At 39.3% G+C, this 19,340-nt stretch overlaps 1 protein-coding gene across 1 annotated transcript in view; it reads left to right on the top strand.

The window, feature by feature from the left end:
- The first annotated feature begins 6,033 nt into the window (after nt 1-6,033).
- PAWR (pro-apoptotic WT1 regulator) overlaps nt 6,034-19,340 on the top strand; it is a 100,478-nt gene continuing 87,171 nt past the window's right edge. Inside the window, exon 1 of the mRNA XM_081058841.1 lies at nt 6,034-6,651. Coding sequence (XP_080914967.1) covers nt 6,130-6,651 — 522 coding nt within the window. The 5' untranslated portion in view covers nt 6,034-6,129. The remainder of the gene's footprint in view (nt 6,652-19,340) is intronic.

Below are 19,340 nucleotides of genomic sequence, written 5' to 3'. Positions count from 1 at the left end.
GGGGCTTATGATACCATTCAGTGAGGAGGGAAATAAGATGTATACTTCTCTACTGATCTGGCTTCATCATGATTTAGATTTCAAAGCATCTGCAGAATCGATGAATTGATTAGACTGCCTGTTAAGACTGAACACACATGTTTATCTCTATTCCCTCAAGTAACTTCACTAAAACAATAGTAAAGTGATAACGAGTAACAACAAAGAGAATGAGAGATGAGAAGAAAATTTTAGAAAATGAAAGATGGAAAACAGATAGACTTTAGCAGAGTGGAGAAAGATAAATTCTAACCACCTGCAGGAGACAAAGTCAATAAGAGTAATCCTTTTTTATCCTGAAGAACCTTAAAGACAACCTAGAAGTTAAAGGCAACAGCATATACCCTCTGAAATATAGCAAAGGATGGGAGCGAAAACAGAAGGATTAGTTGAAAATCTGCATAAGGAAAAGTTAGATTCTGTTCTTCAAGGCTCAGTAGAAAGGAAGCTGTCTCTCTTGATCTTGGCAGAGGGCTGGAAATTAATGCTCTGTAGATATTGAATAACGAGTGTAATGAACTTGAGAATACCAGGCATACTGAGCATAGATAGGGACTCAGTGAAATCCGTATGTTGAGTAGTGAGACTCCCCCAGCTCTTTTTCCCTACTTGGCTGAAACAGTTGACAAGTGGCAACACAGGCAGGAGCACAGTTTCTCTCAGAGAAATCGATCTGGCCAAGAGAAAAACGTCATAGATACTGACATTTGACCCATGTTTTCACAACATGCCTGGGTCCAAACACCACCCTCCTAAACGAGGATCATCAATCAGTAAGCTTTGCCTTTTCACAGAGGAGCATCCAATCAGCTTTTAAGTGCTGCAGTCTTAAATATGAATGAACAACAGACTGATGAGGAAATCCTCTAACATGAAAGATGAAGACTAAAACAATGAAAAAGAAAAAAAAAGGAATACATAGACAAGAGACAGTGAAAGACCAGCAGGAGAAAAGTTCAATTTCTGTAGGGAGAGAAAAGATGATGACACAAGAATAGGATACTATGGAGAACATTTAGAGAATGAGAAATCTTAGAAAACCATGGTGGCAAAACCAGAAAATTCAATAGAAAGATTGACATATAAGGTAGGGGGAAATTTCACTGAAAGTAGAACAACATGCTAAAGAGATGGAAACAGGAGAAAAAAGATTAAAAAGACTATTAGAGAGCTCTTAGAAGTCCAACATCTATTTAAGAGGAGTTCCAGAAACAGAGAACAGGAAAAATGGAGAGGAATAATTATCACAGCTATTGGCCAAGGAAATTTTCCAATTGAAGGGCAGAAAGCAGAATGAAAGGGTACACTGAGGCTAATATAATAATGGGAAAAGACCAAATCAGGGCAAATCTTCAAGATATTTTGGAAGATCTGGGTAAGAAGATCTAAAAACTTCCAGTGAGAAAATAAAAGGAATCAGAATGCCATTGGTTTTCTAAACATCACCTCTGGAAACTAGAAGGCAATAAATATAGTGATGTGTTCAAAGTTATGAAGGAAAATATCCAATTTAGTGTTCTATATCCCAACAAACTATTAATCAAATGCAGAGACAAATTAAAAACCTTTTCCAACCTGCAAAGTCTCCAAGAATGTGTAATCCTATCTCCAGAATATATTGATGATGTACTCCACTAAAATGAGGGGAAAAAAACAAGAGGACAATATGGGATTCAGGAAACAAGGGGTCTGCATAGGAAATGATTCCCAGGATGATAGGGAAGTGTCATCCCAGGATAACCACAGAGCAACGTGCTTCAAAATCAATCCAGACTAGAGCAGAGGATGGAGGGCTCTAAGAAGAGATGTCTCCAAGGAAAACAGAAATAGAACGGATAGAGTACACCACATGATTAACATTGAGAGGGGAAAAGTTTTAGTGTCAAATTGTGACTGGTATACAGAAAAATAAGCTAATGATAAAGAAAACAACAACAACAAACACAAATTTTAACTGTGGAAAAAATAGTTGTGCAACAAGAAAAAAGTTGTTAAAATAATAAAAAAAGGGCTCTGTATGGCTCAGCTGTGAGCAATATTTGCATAGTCATAACAGTATATGTTCTTCAATAAAATGTTCTTCAATAAAATCATGATATGTAGTGGGAGTTTAGGAGTAAGGAAAGTGTATATGTAGTTAGTGTAAGAGAGTTAAATATTCTTCTATATTAGGAAGTCAGTAAAGGATGTTGAAAAATGGAAAAATCAAAAAGTAGAATAGCAGATAAGGACATTAAAAAAATAAGTATGAAGATGTATATTAGAAACATTTAAAAAAATATGAAGATCTGTATTAGCAAAAGCAGTTAAAAGAGTTCCAACTTCTGGAAAGGGTTTTGGTAGTGGAAAGGGTAGGTTGCAGTCTTTTGCTATAGTCCATGCAGAACTAAAGTATTTAACTTTTAAAACCATGTACGTGTCTTATTTTTATTTTAGAGGGTGAATTGCTTATACTCCAGAAGGCAAAATGGCTATTTCCCAATATCCTATTAATTAGTTCAACACATACAAATAGGCTATTTCACATTACAGCTAATCCACTACCTAGAAAACATTAAGATTTAACATTTAGAATAAATTTCAATCTGACATATTAAAATGAATCTCTTTGTTTTGTTAGCATCATACTTCTCTTTATTATTAAGAGCAAGTGAGTCACCAAAATTAGTTATTTTAAGCTAGCTCAGAGTTTCTCAACTGGGGAAGATTTTGCCCCTCGGGGAACATTTGGCAGTCACAACCGGGATTGGGGGCAGATACTGGCATCTAATAGGTAAAAGCCAAGGATGATGCTAAATATCCTACAATAGACAGGACAACTCCCCGAACAAAGAATTAGTTTGTCCCAAATGTCAATAATGATGCAGCTGAGAAACAAGTTCCGAGTCTCTGATGATTATTTCATCAGAATGCTATACATAAAGATTGATGATATACAAACATTTTGCAATTTAGGATTGATTCAGCTAAATATCTTGGTGCACTACTGGAAGTATTGGAAGTTGTGAACTATATCTTTGGGAATATTGAGAATGGTAAAGACAAAGGTATAATAAATGATAACAATAATAATATATAGTGCTTTGTACATCAATAATCTCTTTCATCCATGGTTCCTAGGGCATTTATAGACTAATAATCACTACTCCGGTACTCACATATTACCTTTTATCTAAGGACCTCAGGCACTTTCACAATACTTTCACAATGTAGGAAGTATTATTATTATCCTATTTTATATGTAAGTAAACAGAGGCACAAAAGTTAAGCAACTTACTCAAAGCTACGCAAGTCAGTAATAGCCAACATTTCTGACTCAGAGACTATTAATACTGGTCTAAGAGATGCAGTGACAAATTTATGTGGCATAAGTGTTATTCTAGTTATTCAGCTTATTGTTTTCAAGTTCATTTGTGTGTACAGTACCTTTGTTGCCTAATTCCACCCAACCCCCCACATCTTAGAGACCCAGGATTCTCTCTGCTTGATATCCCATTAATAAAAGGCACTGTATTTACTGAGTGCCTTCCTAGAACCAAGCGCAGTTAACACGCCTGCCATGTCAATTCTTGTAACAGCTTAAAAATACTGGGGGTGCCAAAAAATGTATGAAAGTGGACACTTTGGTCAACGTTGCTCAAACAGCAGTTCGCCATAATCAGAAGTGTCTGGACAGTGAGGGTAACCACTCTGAGCACCTCTTGTAATTGCAGAAATCAAACGTGACTTATATTCATCTTTTGTTATTGGTATGTATTGAGTATTACAATTTTAATACATTTTTCCTTTCTTAAAATGTGTATACATTTTTTTTTTGGCACCCTCTGTATATGCTGTCATTGCTGACTTTTATAGTAAAGAAAGCTGAGTTTCAGAGAATTTAAACATGCCCAAGATCCCTCAGCTACTTATAGTTATATCCAGGCTGACTATATCCTCTTTCCACTGCATCCTGCAGCCCCTCCAAGCATATTCATATGAATCTGTTTAATGCGCAACCCTCCCTCTTCTCTCTTAAAACTCAGAAAACAAACTAATGAAGAATCTGTAATGGAGGAATTGCAAGTGGTGCACCCAGGTTGGTACCAGCTAGGCTCCGCGTTTTAAACCCATCCCCAACGAAGGCCTTTAATTTTCTAAGGATTTTCCCAGAGCTCTCTCCCGGTAACCCATATGTTCACCCCAACAGCGAGACCAAAGACCAGAACTGTACGACCTTCCCTCTGAGAAATAAAAGGCAAGTGAATCACTTTTTCCTGTTCTCATTCCTGTCGCAGGTACACAATGACTGCCTACCCACCGCGAGCCACCTGGGTAAAACATGAATACTAACTAGGAAGAGAGATTTACTGTTAGGTAAGAGTGTGACTCAGGGCTCGCCTACTTCTCCCAAAATGGTCCATTTGTACCCTATGACAGGGATGTTTCCCCGGCACTGCTTGTGGTAAGTCTCCTTGGGACCCTGTCATGGGCAGCCCACCCAGCCCCGGTCCACGAATCTTAGATGACTTGCATCTGAGGATGCGATTTACCCTACGGCGCGTTAAGGATGGAAACATAGAGACACGCACCGTCCCAGCTCCTAGCAAATCAGCATCAACGCAGCTTTAGTACTTTGGTAGGGAGCTTTGCTGCTAAATTCACTACCTGCCAAGAGGAGATGTAGAGACAGGGTTAAGAAGAAAATTCCAACAGGATTGAGATCCAATCCAATCCAATCCATTGTCGACATGTTTTTTAAGTTTTCTCCTCTAAGGATAATAGTGAACCCTTGATAATTCACTGTGACTTAAGCCCCTCCTTTTAGGTAACCGTTTCACGAGGATACCACAAACTTGCCTTAGTAGGGAGGGTGCTGGGCTTGTATCAGTTCTTTCTATTCCCTACCTGCCACCCCAGGACACCTGAGAAGGGGTTGGCGACCAGGCAGAGGGACGCGCGAGTGTTTTCCCCGGCTGGCTAGTCAGGCCCTGAATCGTCCCACGTTGCCTGCATTTACCCCCTCTGCCAGCAGCATTCGAGACTTTTCCCTCGAAGAATCTGTCTTGTACTTAAAAGGAAGAGTGGTGGGAGAAGGGAGAGGCGGCGGTGAGGAGCCGGGTGAAGGGCGTGGGGGGCCGTTCCCGCCCGCAGTCGGAGGCGCCAAGAGGCCGGACGCCGCGGGGCCGCGAGCCCAGGAATGCGCGGTCCGACCGGCGGGCTGGCCGCGGCGCCGTGCACCTGAGCGCCGGGGGCGGGGCGGGGCGGGGCGGGCGGGACCCCCCCCCCGCGCGCGCCGCGCCCCTCGCGCCGTCTCGGCCCTTTCCGCCCGCGCCTCGGCGCCGCTCGGCTCCCCTCCCTCCTGCCCTCCCCCCAGCCCGGTGCGCGGCGAGCTCGGGACGGCGCGGTGGCCGCGGCTCCTCCCGCGCGGCCGCTTCCGCTCACCTGGGCGCGCGCTCGCAGCCCGGCGTCTCGTCCCGCAGACTCCTCCCAGGTAAGGGGCTGCCCCGGCCGCCCCCGCCCCCGCCCCCGCCCCCGTCCCTCCCCGCGTCCGCTGGAGGGCCCGTGCCACACGTCCCGCCTCCTCCGCGAGCCGCTGGGGGCTCCGCGCCTCCCGGGGCGTGGGGGTGTGGGGATGTGGGGGTGTGGGTGGCGGGACCCCGGGCCGGCCGTGCGCGGAGCGCGGCGCAGGACATGCGGCGGGCCGACGGGTGGGCGGCTCCGGCCCCGGTCCCCCGACCGCCGTGGGCGCGGACCCCGCGGGGGCGGGGGCGGGGGCGGGACAGTCCCTTTCTCCTCCCCTCGAGGGGCGGCGATCGTCCCGTCCCGCGGTGTAGGTGCGTCGGACGGACTTCGCAGGTTGGGGACTCGGCAGCCACTCGCCGGCGGGCACGAGTGGGCGCGTTCTGGGTGGGGGCTCGGGGCGGCGCGGCCGCGGGGAGACCCTCGGGCCGGGCGAGGACCTGACGCGTCGCTTCTCCGCCCCCTTTTGTGTTTCCCCGCAGACGGCCGGCCGCTCACGCGGGGGTCGTGGTCTCGTCGTCGGGGCCGCGGGAAGGCAGCGGCGGCGGCGGCGGCCTGAGGTGAGAGCCGGCCGGCCCCGCTGGGAACATGGCGACCGGTGGCTACCGGACCGGCGGCACCGGCAGCACCGGCAGCACCACCGACTTCCTGGAGGAGTGGAAGGCGAAGCGCGAGAAGCTGCGTGCCAAGCAGAGCCCCCCGGGCCCGGCCGCCCCGGGAGGGGGCAGTAGCGACGCGGTCGGAAAGCCCCCGCCGGGGGCTCTCGGCTCCTCGGCGGCCGCCGCGACCGGCGAGCTCAACAACAACGTCCCGGGAGGCGCGGCCGCACCTGCCGCCCCCGGGGGCGCGAACTGCGCGGTGGGCTCCGCGGCGCTGACCCGGGCGGCCCCCGGCGCGCGGCGGCCTGAGGACGAGCCCCTCGCCGGCGCCGCCGCCGCCGCCGCCTCGGGGACACCGCCGGCCCGGGGCGACGAGGAGGAGCGGGACGGCGCCGCGGACAAGGGCAAGAGCTCGGGCCCCAGTGCCAGGAAAGGCAAGGGGCAGATCGAGAAGAGGAAGCTGCGGGAGAAGCGGCGCTCGACCGGCGTGGTCAACATCCCCGCGGCGGAGGTGAGCCGGGGGCCGCGGCCGGCGCGGGGCGGGGCGGGGCGGGCGGGCGGGGCGGGCGGCCGCCTCCTGGAACCTTCCTCCCGGGCTGCGGCCTCCGGGCCCACGAGTCTCCCCGTGTAGCTCGCGTCGCTCGTCCTCGCGCTGAGTCAGGCGGGCAGAGGCTGGTGGAGTTTTACTCCGGACGACTGCTTCCTGGGAAGTTCTCAAAACCCCAAGGAGGACACGTGCTTTTCAGGCTGCCTGGCCAACGTCTCAGACCCGGGATCTCGTTTTTCCCCCCACGGTGGTGGAGAGACGACCCCCGGCCCCAGCACCTGCTCACCGAGGCTGGTTTTCCTGAGCTTGATGAGTTAGAAAAATGGGTTAATGGTGATGACGATATACTCTAGTTTTCCACGTGTCCGACTCAAGTTATATTGTTTCTCTCTTTTTCTCTCTTACGTGTTTAATAGAGCACCTGTAAAGGAAACGTGGCCTTAGCATTTAAATAAGACAGCTTTGTCTTTTCAGGGAACCCAAGATGAGTACATCCAAATGAATATGTGCACTATTTCATATATAAACCAGCCTTTGTAAATAGCGCGCGCGCGCGCGCGCACACACACACACACACACACACACACACCCCCCCCCCCCCCCCCCCCCCCACTTCTGAGTGCTATTTTGGACAATAGGAACGCGGTAGCAACCCACAATTCTTTTTACTAAGACGATCTCGTGTTTAAGTATTTGGCTCTATGTCCTCTGGAAAACATTTGTGGTAGGGTTGGATTTTTGTTTTGTTTTGGTATTTTTGAGCAGTCTCAAAATATTTCTGCCCGCAGCAGCATCTTCCTATTAGCGTGACTGGTGAAACATTTTACTTAGTGTGTAACTGCACCACTGTCTACCCTCAGTAAAACAACCCTAAACAAGTTTTGGTTACTTTCATGTAGCTCACCTTGTTTAACCCAAAGTAGTTGCATGTTTTTATCGTTGGCTTATGTTTTACTTTTTTTTTTTTTTTTAAACTCCTGGCTTTCATTTTATTCAACTTTGACCCCAAGTAAATAATAAGAATTTATGAGCTTTAATTGTGGTTCAAGTAAACGCATTGGTAGTAAGTTAGGGTGCATATCAAACATACCCAAATTTTTAAGTCTTAATATGATTCCCATACCTGGAAAATCAGTTTTTCTTTGAAGGGTATATTTTTATATGAGTGTTTCAGAGAGGTTTTTATCAGCCAGCCAAACTATCCTCTGTGGTTTGCTACTTGCACAAAAGATCTGTTATTCATTAAATTGCTTTAAAAGGAATTCACAAGAGTGGTAATCAAATTTCTAGGTTTTTTTTTTTTTTTTTAAGTTAAAAATATGAAGATTAAGGGGAAACAAGACAAGGCTTTGGAAAATCTACATTCCTAAAGTTTATTTTCTAAAGTAGCTGATGGTCCAAATAAAAGAATTTGTCATTTTCAGTCTTTTCCTCATTATCTATCTGACAGTGGTCTTATTTTGGGAAATATCTTGGCAGATGTTAAACTTCATTATTTGGCTGCTTGTGCTAAAATTGTTATTTCTCAAATACCATTTTGTTTTTGTTTTTTTAACAAGGGTAATGTTTACTGGGGGAATAAGTGTGGTGTATCTTGTGAGATCCTAAGAAACATCATTTGTTAATATTCCTACTTCGGGTAAGGGAACATAGTGCTGAGAATGTAGATGACTCCCCACTATAATTGAGTCTAATACTCTGGAATGTTTTTCGTTTGGGTGTTGGCAACTCCTAAATTTAATCTTCCTTAAAAACAAACAACCTAGGGTACCATTTTTCTGTCTGTGGAATTTGAACCTTTTTTGTGGAACAGGGAATTGAGTGCTTTCTTTTTGTTGTAACTGTGGCTCTATCTGTTTCATTCTGTAGGACTCAACAAAACATGGTAATGTTTTATCACAGTATCTAACTAGCAGACATACTTCTTGAGTGCCTCCTCCCCATATTTTCAGTTTGAAAACAACTTAACTGTCCCAAATTATTTTAGTAGTGGCAAAACATATGACTCAAAACTTCAAACCATTGTCTATGAAGCATTTTTATATCTTTAGGTTGTTGCTTTTTTAGAATTGTGTGTCATTCATTTCTATTAGTAGTTTCAACATTGAGGATGCCAGTTGCTGTGGAGTTTCTCATGTAATATTACTTAGCACTCCTGTTTAAAAGTCATAATATTTTACAAAATTTTCAGGTATGAAATTATTATAGAAGCAGAAAAATCACCACCTGAAATTTAGGCTTGTATTATATATAATGTTGACTAAGACTCTTATTTTCAGACCATATTCCCAACCAAGTTTATATTAGATTAGCAAACATTTTGTATGCAAAAAGCTTATTTTAGTGGTTGATAAACAGTAAGTTCCTTCAAGAAGTATTAAACGTGTGTAACACATTGCATTAATTTATTTTACTAATCACAGAGTATTATAAAATTGTTGTAAAAGTACCTGACAGCACCTAAACATACCAAAACAGCTAGAAGATAGTTTTAGGAAGGAAGCAGGTCAAAAACTGAAAGTGGTGGATGAGGGTAGAATACTGGGTGGATATTTCATGTTATGACTGTAATAAAAAGTACAAATATGCACATGCTCGTTACTGAGAAAAACTTTAGTTTTCATTTACTGTTAGAGTGTTTTTTGAAGTTATTTTCTAAATCATTTTTTATGAGGGGGGGAGGTAATAGCCCAAATTGGATAATTTGGAAGTGACATACTGCCTTCCAGTAATTTTTGTATACATTTATTAGATTAGTCAAATGTTTTATTACATGTTTGTGTTAAAGCTACTATCGTAAATACCGTGGAGAAAACAAGAATAAGGAGCAAGACTAATCTAGGAAGAAATCTAAGGCATAAGTACGTGAAAAAACTTAAGAACGGAGTTAGCAGCCTGCAAGCCATCTTGCTGCAGCCTGTAACGAAGTGTTTATTAGAGATATTGTGTGTTTAAAGGGAAGAGATGATTAGGCTGAGAGAGGATATTGAAGATGAGGGTCTTGAGCTAAGACTTGTATTTATACCTATATAATTCACACATACATGTATACATACCTGCTTGTATAGTATTTTAAATGGCAGAGTGCAGTGGTTCTTAACTTGGCAACACATTAATATCATGTGAGGATCTTAAAAAAATACTCCCCCATACTGATTACTTAGGCTCTTTCTCCCTGACCCCCTTATGATTTAGTGGGTCTGGGATGGATCCCAGGCATAATATTTTGATAAGCTCCCCTTGTGATTCTAATGGAGTCAGGTTTAAGAACTATTGGGCTGCAGTCTGGGGATATAGATATGAATAGGACAGAGGCCTGGCCCACAAGGCCCTCAAGTAATATAGGCAGTTGTGCTAAGTACAGTGTTCAGTACAGCCTGTTTCCTGAGCAGGGTACCTAATGCAAGGACCGCAATAGGTGAGGAAGTTACACACCTAGATAGTTGTCAGAGTGCTTGTGAAATTATGTGATTGAGTAGGTTTGCGTGAATAGGTTAACAGACGGTTACCATAGAAAATAGTCTTTTAGTAGGTAGCACTCAAGTGACACTGAGGTATTGATTTAAATAGAAAAGTTAATATTGAATGAAACTAGCTGTTTTTATGGTGAGGTTGGCTAGAGCACTTTATGTGATGTCTTAATTAATGGTCACAGTAGTCCTATGTGGCAGTTATAATTAGGCTCTTTATCCCCATTCCTAGAGGAGAAGATGGAGTTTACAGAGTTTAAAGTGACTCAAGTTCACGTAGAAAGTGAGGAAGAGGTAGAGCAGTATTTTAAATGTTTTTGTGTTTTTTTGTGTATATGTGCATCTAGGGAAAGGAGAGTTTTCAAGAATTAATACACCTTGTATTATTTGGCTTATTTCCCTGGATTTTTTTTCTATAACTTTTTATTAGAGGTTATCTTACCTTAAATCATTGAACCACCTGAATGGGGAAAACAGTGAAAGTATGGAATTGAAGAGGAATTAAGGTCAATTTTGTAGGCTCATAGATTGCTTCTGACCCTCTCATCTGTATGTATGCTTGGTAAAATTTTGAATATCAGGGCATCAGCTAACTATAAATCTATTTTTGGCTAGCAGTCAGAAAATGTGGATCTTGGATTTTACTTAAGTGATGTGTTGTTTTTTTGGTTTTTCTTTTGGATATGATGGGATTTTAACACCTACTTCATAGTTTGAAGGAGCATTTGATACGTAGAAAGCATTTTTAAGTGAATGCCACTTAAGTCATAATTATTCAGCATATTTATTGAACATTACATAGGACATGTTCTACTTAAACCTTATAAATCCAGGTAGATTAAGAAATGCCTTTTGGTATGCCCATTATATTCCAGACTGTCTACCTTTCTATGTGATGAGTCAGGAGAAGAACTAACAGTGACTCAGAGTTGGAGAAAATTGGACTTGTGAATAGGGTAGATATAGCATAAATACTGAGACTCCTTAATAAGATATTAAGCCAAACTTTCCTAAATGTTTGAGCTCATTGGTAATTTTCAATACTATGATTTGTAATGAGTTGTCTAAGCCGAGATGCTTTTTTTCATAAAAATAATAATTGTATAATTAAAGTAGATGACATTTATGGTGTGTTTAAGTGCTAGGCACTGTTCTGAGTCCTTTACATATATCGGTACATTTAATTCTCACCACAATTCTATGGGAAAATGGGGCAGAAAGGGTAACTTACTTAACTGAGGTCATAAATATATGTGGTAGGAAGCACAGGGTAGAGATAGTCTGCTTTCAAAGCCTGATGCTTAATAACCATGTTAATATTTTTCAGTGTATTACATACTGTATGCCTAATTTAAGAAATAAAAAGATTGTTTTAGCAGTAAAATATAAGTTGCTACTTATTGCTATAGAGTTTGAAAATAGCCCTTTTATGAAAACCAGATGAAGTGGGACTTTATTGAACAAATGTAAGAGCAAATAAATATATAAACAGTGGCATTAAAATTCTGATTTATAATCATTACTAAGTTAGTGGCCTTATTTATGCTCTTTATTATTTCTACATTGATTTTTAGCATGTGTGATGTAGGCCAGAAAATAATTACGCTATTTAATAGTAATGCTGATATAATATCTTAGAAGTTTAAAATTATTGGTATTAATTAGAGTGCAATTTTCTAAGGGCTTTTTTTTTCCTTTTTAAAAATAAGATTTAATTCACATACCATAAAATTTACCCCTTTAAAGGGTTCAGTGGTTTTTCGTATATTCACAAAGTTGTGTTCTAAGTGCTTTTATATTTTCATCTTAAATTTTCATTATGTTCCTAGAACCTGAGGTTTTAGCTCCCCACTCAGGAAAGTGCAGCAGTTTTTCTATCATGAGAAGCTGTTAAAATAATGTAATCAGAGTTTTCTGCATTTCACAGGTAAAATGAAATTATGGTAGAATTTCCTTAGTTTAAAGTTTTTAAAAACATGGTCACCTACTACCATTTGTATTAGAGTTTAGTATTAGGTATTTAATTGAATTGAATATTTTCAGTTTACTTAAAATTTTACATATCTTTTATGGAGATCTGCAAAGCTCTGCCATCTAAACATTTGGGGACTTTGATTCAACGTACAAATCGAGTTTTAGATCACTTACAGTCTTAGTATGTTACTTAGTTCAGTGTCTTAAAAGCTGTGGCTGGGGGTGGGTGGGTTGACTCCTGTACCAGTATTACTTAAATACTGGTTGTTTACCTAAAATGTTGATTTCTTGGATTCATCTCAGCGTGGGGATGGGGATCAGGTTACCTGAAACTGCATTTTAACTGTTCTTGAGTATTTCTTGTACACAATAAATTTGGGGAAGAACTGACTTAAATGTCCTGTACCTGTTTACTGATACCTCAGAGGAAATTGATACTGATTATCTAACAGAATTGTTACATGAATCAAATAAAATTGTTCCATGAATCAAACTTGTGAAGTGTTCTAAAAATCACCAAATGATAAATTATAGTTATTGTATAGGTTGCTACTCTCACATTAGACCTATAGGCCTTGAGTAGCCAGTTGATTCTTAACATTTGTTTATTGCTGAGGCAACTTGCAGTCTGAATCCTAGGCATTTGTGTTTATAGCCATACTAGCATAGAATTGAGCTTCAGCCCTGATTGCATTCTCCTTAGGTTAGTTAAAAATACACTAGGCACTATGTCTTAATGAAATTGTAAGAATGTTTAATTTCCAAAAGTAAAATTATATACTTCAAAGGTAAAAACAGTTCCAGTAAGTTCAAAACTTACCATGTGAATTGGCTAATAATTATTCTGTGATAATCTTTAGCAATTTCTTTATCAAATTTTTATGGGTCATATGTAGGATTTTTAAAAACAATTTTCTGGTTTTTCAGTTACAGTTGACATACAATATTATATTAGTTTCAGGTGTACAACATAGTGATTAGACGTTTCACTGTGATTAGACGTCATGTTATAAAGTGATCACCCCGATAAGTCTAGTACTCACCTGACACTGTACATAGTTATTAAAATATTATTGACTATATTCTCTATGCAGTACTTTACATCCCCATAACTATTTGTATAACTGGCAATTTGTACATCATAATCCCTTCCCTTTTTCACTCCTCTCCCCAAACCCCTTCCCATTTGGCAACCATCAAAATGTTCGCTGTATCTGTGAGTTTGTTTCTGTTTTATTTGTTCATTTATTTTGTTTTTTTAGATTCCATATATAAATGAAATCATAAGGTATTTGTCTTCACTGACTTAGTTCGCTTACCATAATGCACTGTAGGTTCATTCATGTTTTCACAAATGGCAAGATTTCATTCTTTTTCATGGCCGAGTGATATTTCATTGTATATATGTCTTTATCCACTTTATACATCTTTATCCATTTGTATACTAATGGGCACTGAGGTTGCTTCCATATCTTGGCTATTGTCAGTAATGCTGCAGTGAACATAGGGGTGCATATATCTTTTCGAATTAGTGATTTGGTTTTTTTCAGATAAATATCCAGAAGTGCAGTTGCTGGGTCACATAGTAATTGTATTTTTAATTTTTTGAGGAACCTTCATACTGTTTTCCACAGTGGCTACACCAAGTTACAATCCCACCAGCTGTATATGAGGGTTCCCTTTTCGCCACATCCTCGCCAACACTTGTTTGTTGATTTATTGATGATAGCAATTCTGAAAGGTGTGACGTGGTATCTCATTTTGGTTTTGATTTGCATTTACCTTATGGTTAGTGTTGTTGAACGTCTTTTCATGTCTATTGGTCATCTGTGTGTCTTGTTTGGAGAAATGTCTGTTCAAGTCCTCTGCTCGTTTTGTTTTTTTTTTTTTTTTTTCCGCTGCTCATTTTTAAATCAGATTGTTTGGTATTTTTTTTTCTTTTTTTGTGTGTGCTAAGTTTTATGAGTTCTTTATATATTTTGGAAATTAACCCCTATCAGATTTGTCGTTGGCGAATATCTTCTGCCATTCAATAAGTTGTCTTTGCCTTTTGTTGATGGTTTCCTTTGCTGTGCAAAAACTTTGTAGTTTGATGTAGTCCCATTTTTAAAAAAATTTTGTTTCTCATGCCCAGGAGACATATCCAAAAAAATATTGCTGAGAGCAATGTTAGAGAGTTTACTGACTGTTTTCTTCTACGAGTTTTGTGGTTTCAGGTCTTACGTTTAAGTCTTTAATGTATTTTGAGTTTATTGTTGTATATGCTGTAAGAAAGTGGTCTAGTTTCATTTTTTTAAATGCATCTGTCCAGTTTTCTGAGCACCATTTATTTAATAGACTGTCTTTACCACACTATATGTTCATGTCTCCTTTGTCATAGATTAATTGACCATTTAGGCATGGGTTTATTTCAGGGTTCTATTCTATTTTATTAATCTATGTGTCTATTTTTATGCCAGTACCATGCTGTTTTAATTACTATAGCCTTGTGGTATAGTTTGATATCAGGTAGTGTGATACTGCCAACTTTGTTCTTCTTTCTCAAGATTGTTTAGGTTATTCGGGGTCTTTTATGGTCCATATACATTTTAGGATTATGTGTTCTAATTCTGTGAAAAATACCATTGGTATTTTGATAGAAATTGCATTGAATCTATACATTGCTTTGAATAGTATGGATGTTCTAACAATGTTAATTCTTTTTATCTGTGAGCATGGTATGTTTCTATTTATTTGTAGCTTCAATTTCTTCAATGCCTTATAGTTTCCTGAGTACAAGTTTTTTTACCTCGTTGGTTAAATTTGTTCCTTGGTATTGTATTTTTGATGCAGTTGTAAATGATACTGTTTTCTTAAGTTTTTTTCCTGAAAGTTTGTTATTGGTGTATAAAAATGCAACTGATTTCTGAATATTAATTTTGTATACTGCTACTTTACTGAATTCATTTATTCTAATAGTTTTTTGATGGAATATTTAGGGTTCTGTCTATATAGTATGTCATCTGTAACTAATGGCAGTTTTATTTTTTACTTTCCAACTTGAATGCCTTTTGTTTATTTTTCTTGTCTGATAGCTATGGCCAGGACTTCCAATACTATGTTGAATAAAAGTGGTAAAAGTGGACATTCTTGTTTTTTTCCTGATCTTGAAGAAAAAGCTTTTAGCTTTTCACCATTAAGTGTGACGTTAGCTGTGAGTTTGTGATTTATGGCCTTTATTTTATCTTTTGTCTTAAATATTATGAAATCTGATTTAATTATGGTTAAATATTGGTATGAGAAAAAACAACATAATTTCAGAAGTTCACACAGGTAATTCTGGGATGGCATGGCCTTTTGTCATGTTGAGGTGTGTTCCCTCTAACCCCACTTTGCTGCAAGTTTTTATCATAAATGAATGTTGGATTTTGTCTGATGCTTTTTCTGCATTTATTGATATGAACAAATGATTTCTATCCTTCATTTTGTTTAAGTGGTGAGTTACATTAATTGATTTGTTGATAATTGAAACCAACCTTGCATCCCAGGAATAAATCCCACTTGTTCATAGTATATAATTTTTTTAATGTGTTGCTGAATTTGGTTTGCTGATATTTTTTTTGAGGATTTTTGCATCTATATTCAGCACAGATGTTGACTTGTAGTTCTCCCCACATCCCGCTGTTTTTTTTGTAGTGTTTTTGTCTGGTTTTGGTATCAGTAATGCTGGCCTCATAAAATAAGTTTGGGAGCACTTCAATTTTTTGGAGTAGTTTTGGTATTAATTCTTCTTTGACTGTTTGATTAAATTTTCCTGTTTGTTGGGAGTTTTTTGATTGCTGATTTGATTTTGTTAGTAATTAATCTGTTTAGATTTTCTGTTTCTTCCTGATTTAGTCTTGGAAGCTTTTATGTTTCTAGGAATTTATCCAGTTCTTCTAGTTGTCCAATTTGTTGGCATATAATTGTTTATAGTATTTTCTTACAATCATTTGTATTTCTGTGGTGTAAATTGTCCCTTCTCTTCTTTCTCTTCTGATTTTATCTAAATGAACCCTCTTTGTTCTTGATGAGTTTGGCTAAAGGTTTACCAGTGTTGTGTATCTTTTCAAAGAACCAGCTCATGGTTTCGTTGATCATTTGTATTTTTTTGTTAGAGTATTTCATTTATTTCCACTGTAATTTTGTTATTTCCTTCCTTCTACTCACTTTGGGCTTTGTTTGTTCTGCTTTTTCTAGTTCCTTTAATTGTAAGGCTAGATTGATTATTTGAGATTTTTCTTGTTTTTCTGAGGTGGGCCCTTATGGCAATAAATTTTCCTCTTAGAACTGCTTTGGCTACGTCCAATAGATTTTGGGTCACTGTGTTTTTATTTTCTCAAGGTATCTTTTGCTTTCTTCCTTGATCTTGTTGTTAAACAGTTTATTGTTTAGCAGAATGTTATTTAGCCTCCACGTGTTTGTGTATTTTTCAGTTTTTGTCTTGTAATTGATTCTTAGTTTCATATGATTTTGATTGGAGAAGATGTTTTATGTGATTTGAGTCTTCTTAAATTTATTAAGACTTGTTTTGTGGCCTAATGTGGTCTATCCTGGAAAATTTTCCATGTATGCTGGAAAAGAATGTGTATTCTGCTTTTGGGTGAGATGTCATAAAAATGTCAATTAAGTTCATCAGGTTTAATGTGTCATTTAAGGTCACTGTTTCCTTGTTGATTTTTGCCTGGATGATCTATCTATTGATGTCAATGAGGTGTTAAGTTTCCTACTATTACTGTCTTACTGTCATTCTTTCTTTTTGTGTCCATCAGTATTTACTTTATATATTTAGGCGCTCCTACATTGGGTACTTAGATGTTTATAAGAATTATAGACACTTACTGGGTTAATCTCTGTGTCATTGTGAGATACCCCTCTGTCTCTCGTTATAATTTTTTAAAGTCTGTTTTGTTTGATATAAGTATTGCTCCTCCTGCTGGTTTCATTGCCATTTGCATGAAATGTCTTTTTCCATTGCTCTGTTTTCAGTCAGCCAGTGTGTGTCTTTCGCTCTGAAGTGGGTCTCTTGTAGGCAGCATATGTATAAGTCTTTTATTTTTAAATCCTTTCAGCCACACTGTCTTTTGATTGGAGTGTTTAATCCATTTACACTTAAAGTAATTATTGACAGATATGTACCATGTTTCCCTGAAAATAAGACCTAGCTGGACAATCAGCTCTAATGAATCTTTGGGAGCAAAAATTAATATAAGACCCGATATTATTATGTTATTTTATTATATTACAATATATTACATTATATAAGACCCAGTCTTATAATGAAATAAGAACGGGTCTTATATTAATTTTTTTCCAAAAGTCTCATTAGATCTGATTGTCCAGCTAGGTCTTATTTTGGGGGAAACAAGGTAGTTATTGCCGTTTCATTAATTGTTTTCTGGTTGTTTTTGTAGTTCTGTTCCTTTCTTATTCTCTTGCTGTATTCTCTTTTATGTTGTTGATTTTCTATAGTGTTGTATTTAGATAACTTTCTTTATTTCTTGTATATTTCCTATAGATTTTTGGTTGTGGTTCCCATGTTCTTCATATATAACAAGCTATGCTTATAACAGTTTCTTTTAAGTTGATGGTTGCTTAAGTTTGGACATAGCCTAAGATCACTACAATTTGTACTCACCCTCTCCATGTTTGTTTTTTCATTATTGTTTACTTTTGTGCATGTATGTTTGTTTTTATCCCTTAATTTATTGTTGTAATTACACATCATCTTCCTACTTTTGTCTTTTAAACTTTGTACTAGCTTTGTAGTTGGTTGACTCACTGTTTTTACTGTTTGCCTTTGTCAGTGAGCATTTTTTTCTTTCCTATTATTTCTTATTCACATTTTTGATGTTTTAATCTTAAGTCCCTTTAACATTCCTTGTAATACTGGTTGGTTTAGTGGTGATGAACTCCTTTAGCTTTTTTCTTGTCTGGGAAACTATTTCACTCCTTCAATTCTAAATGATAACTTTGCTGGGTAATCTTCGTTGTATGTTTTTTGCCTTTTATCACTTTGAATATTTCTTGCCATTTCCTTCTGGCCTGCAAAGTTTCTGTTGAGAAATCAGAAGCTTATGGGAGCTCTCTTGTATGTGACAAACTGCTTTTCTCTTGCTGCTTTTAAGATTTTCTTTTTGTCTTTAACCTTTGGCATTTTAATTCTTATGTGTCTTGGTGTGAGCCTGTTTGGTTTCGTATTGTTTGGGTTATTTGTGCTTCCTGGACTTAACCGTTTCCCTGAAAGTAAGACCTGGCTGGACAGTCAGCTCTAATGCATCTTTTGGAGCAAAAATGAATGTAAGACCCGGTCTTACGTAATATATATAAGTATATAATAAAATAAGAGGGCTGGGTGTTATTTTCGGGGAAACACGGTATGTATGTTTATTTTCTTTGCCAGGTTAGGGACGTTTTCAGTCATTATGTCTTCAAATAGGTTTTTAATCACTTGCTGTCTCTTCTTCTGGTACCTCTATGATGAGAATGTTCGTACCCTTGATATTGTCCAGAGGTCCCATAAGCTATCCTCATTTTTTAAATTTTTTCTTGTTGCTGTTCCAGTTGGGTGTTTCTTCTACCTTGCCTTCCAGATTGCTGAATATATCTTCAGCTTCATCTAATCTGCTGTTGATTCCTTCTGTTGTATTCTTCATGTCATTATTGCATTCTTTGTTTCTGTCTTTTTTTATCTCTTTTTTTTAATGTTTTTCTATTAACATGTTGACGTTTTCACTGAGTCCCTCTATCCTTCCCCTAAGCTCATTGAGCATCCTTATAACCAGTGTTTTCAACTCTGTATCTGGTAGATGGTTTGTCTCCATTTTGTATACTTCTTTTTCTGGAGTTTTGTCTCATTCTTTCATTTGGGAAATGTTTCTTTGTCTCCTCATTTTTGCTGACTCCGTTTGTTTGCTTCTGTGTATTAGGTAGATCTGCAGTCTCTCCTGGTCTTGGCAGAGTGACCTTATGTTGAAGGTGGCTTGTGGAACCCATGGCACAGTTTCCCTTGTCACCTGTGCCAAGTGCTCCAAGGGTATCCCATGTGTGTGTTGTGCTCTGAGTATTTTGTTGGGATTTTGCTGAAGTGAATAGAGCGGAGGGAATTTATGTTGTAGGTTACAACTCTGTGACAGCTAAAAATTTGTTTACAAGTCCTTTCTGTAAATTCTAGGGGATCAACTGATGAAA

This window comes from Rhinolophus hipposideros, assembly GCF_964194185.1.
Source record: "Rhinolophus hipposideros genome assembly, chromosome: 9".
Classification (NCBI taxonomy): Eukaryota; Metazoa; Chordata; class Mammalia; order Chiroptera; family Rhinolophidae; genus Rhinolophus; species Rhinolophus hipposideros.
The sequence above is the reverse complement of the archived record's forward strand: the minus strand, read 5'-3'. Positions and strand labels throughout refer to the sequence as shown.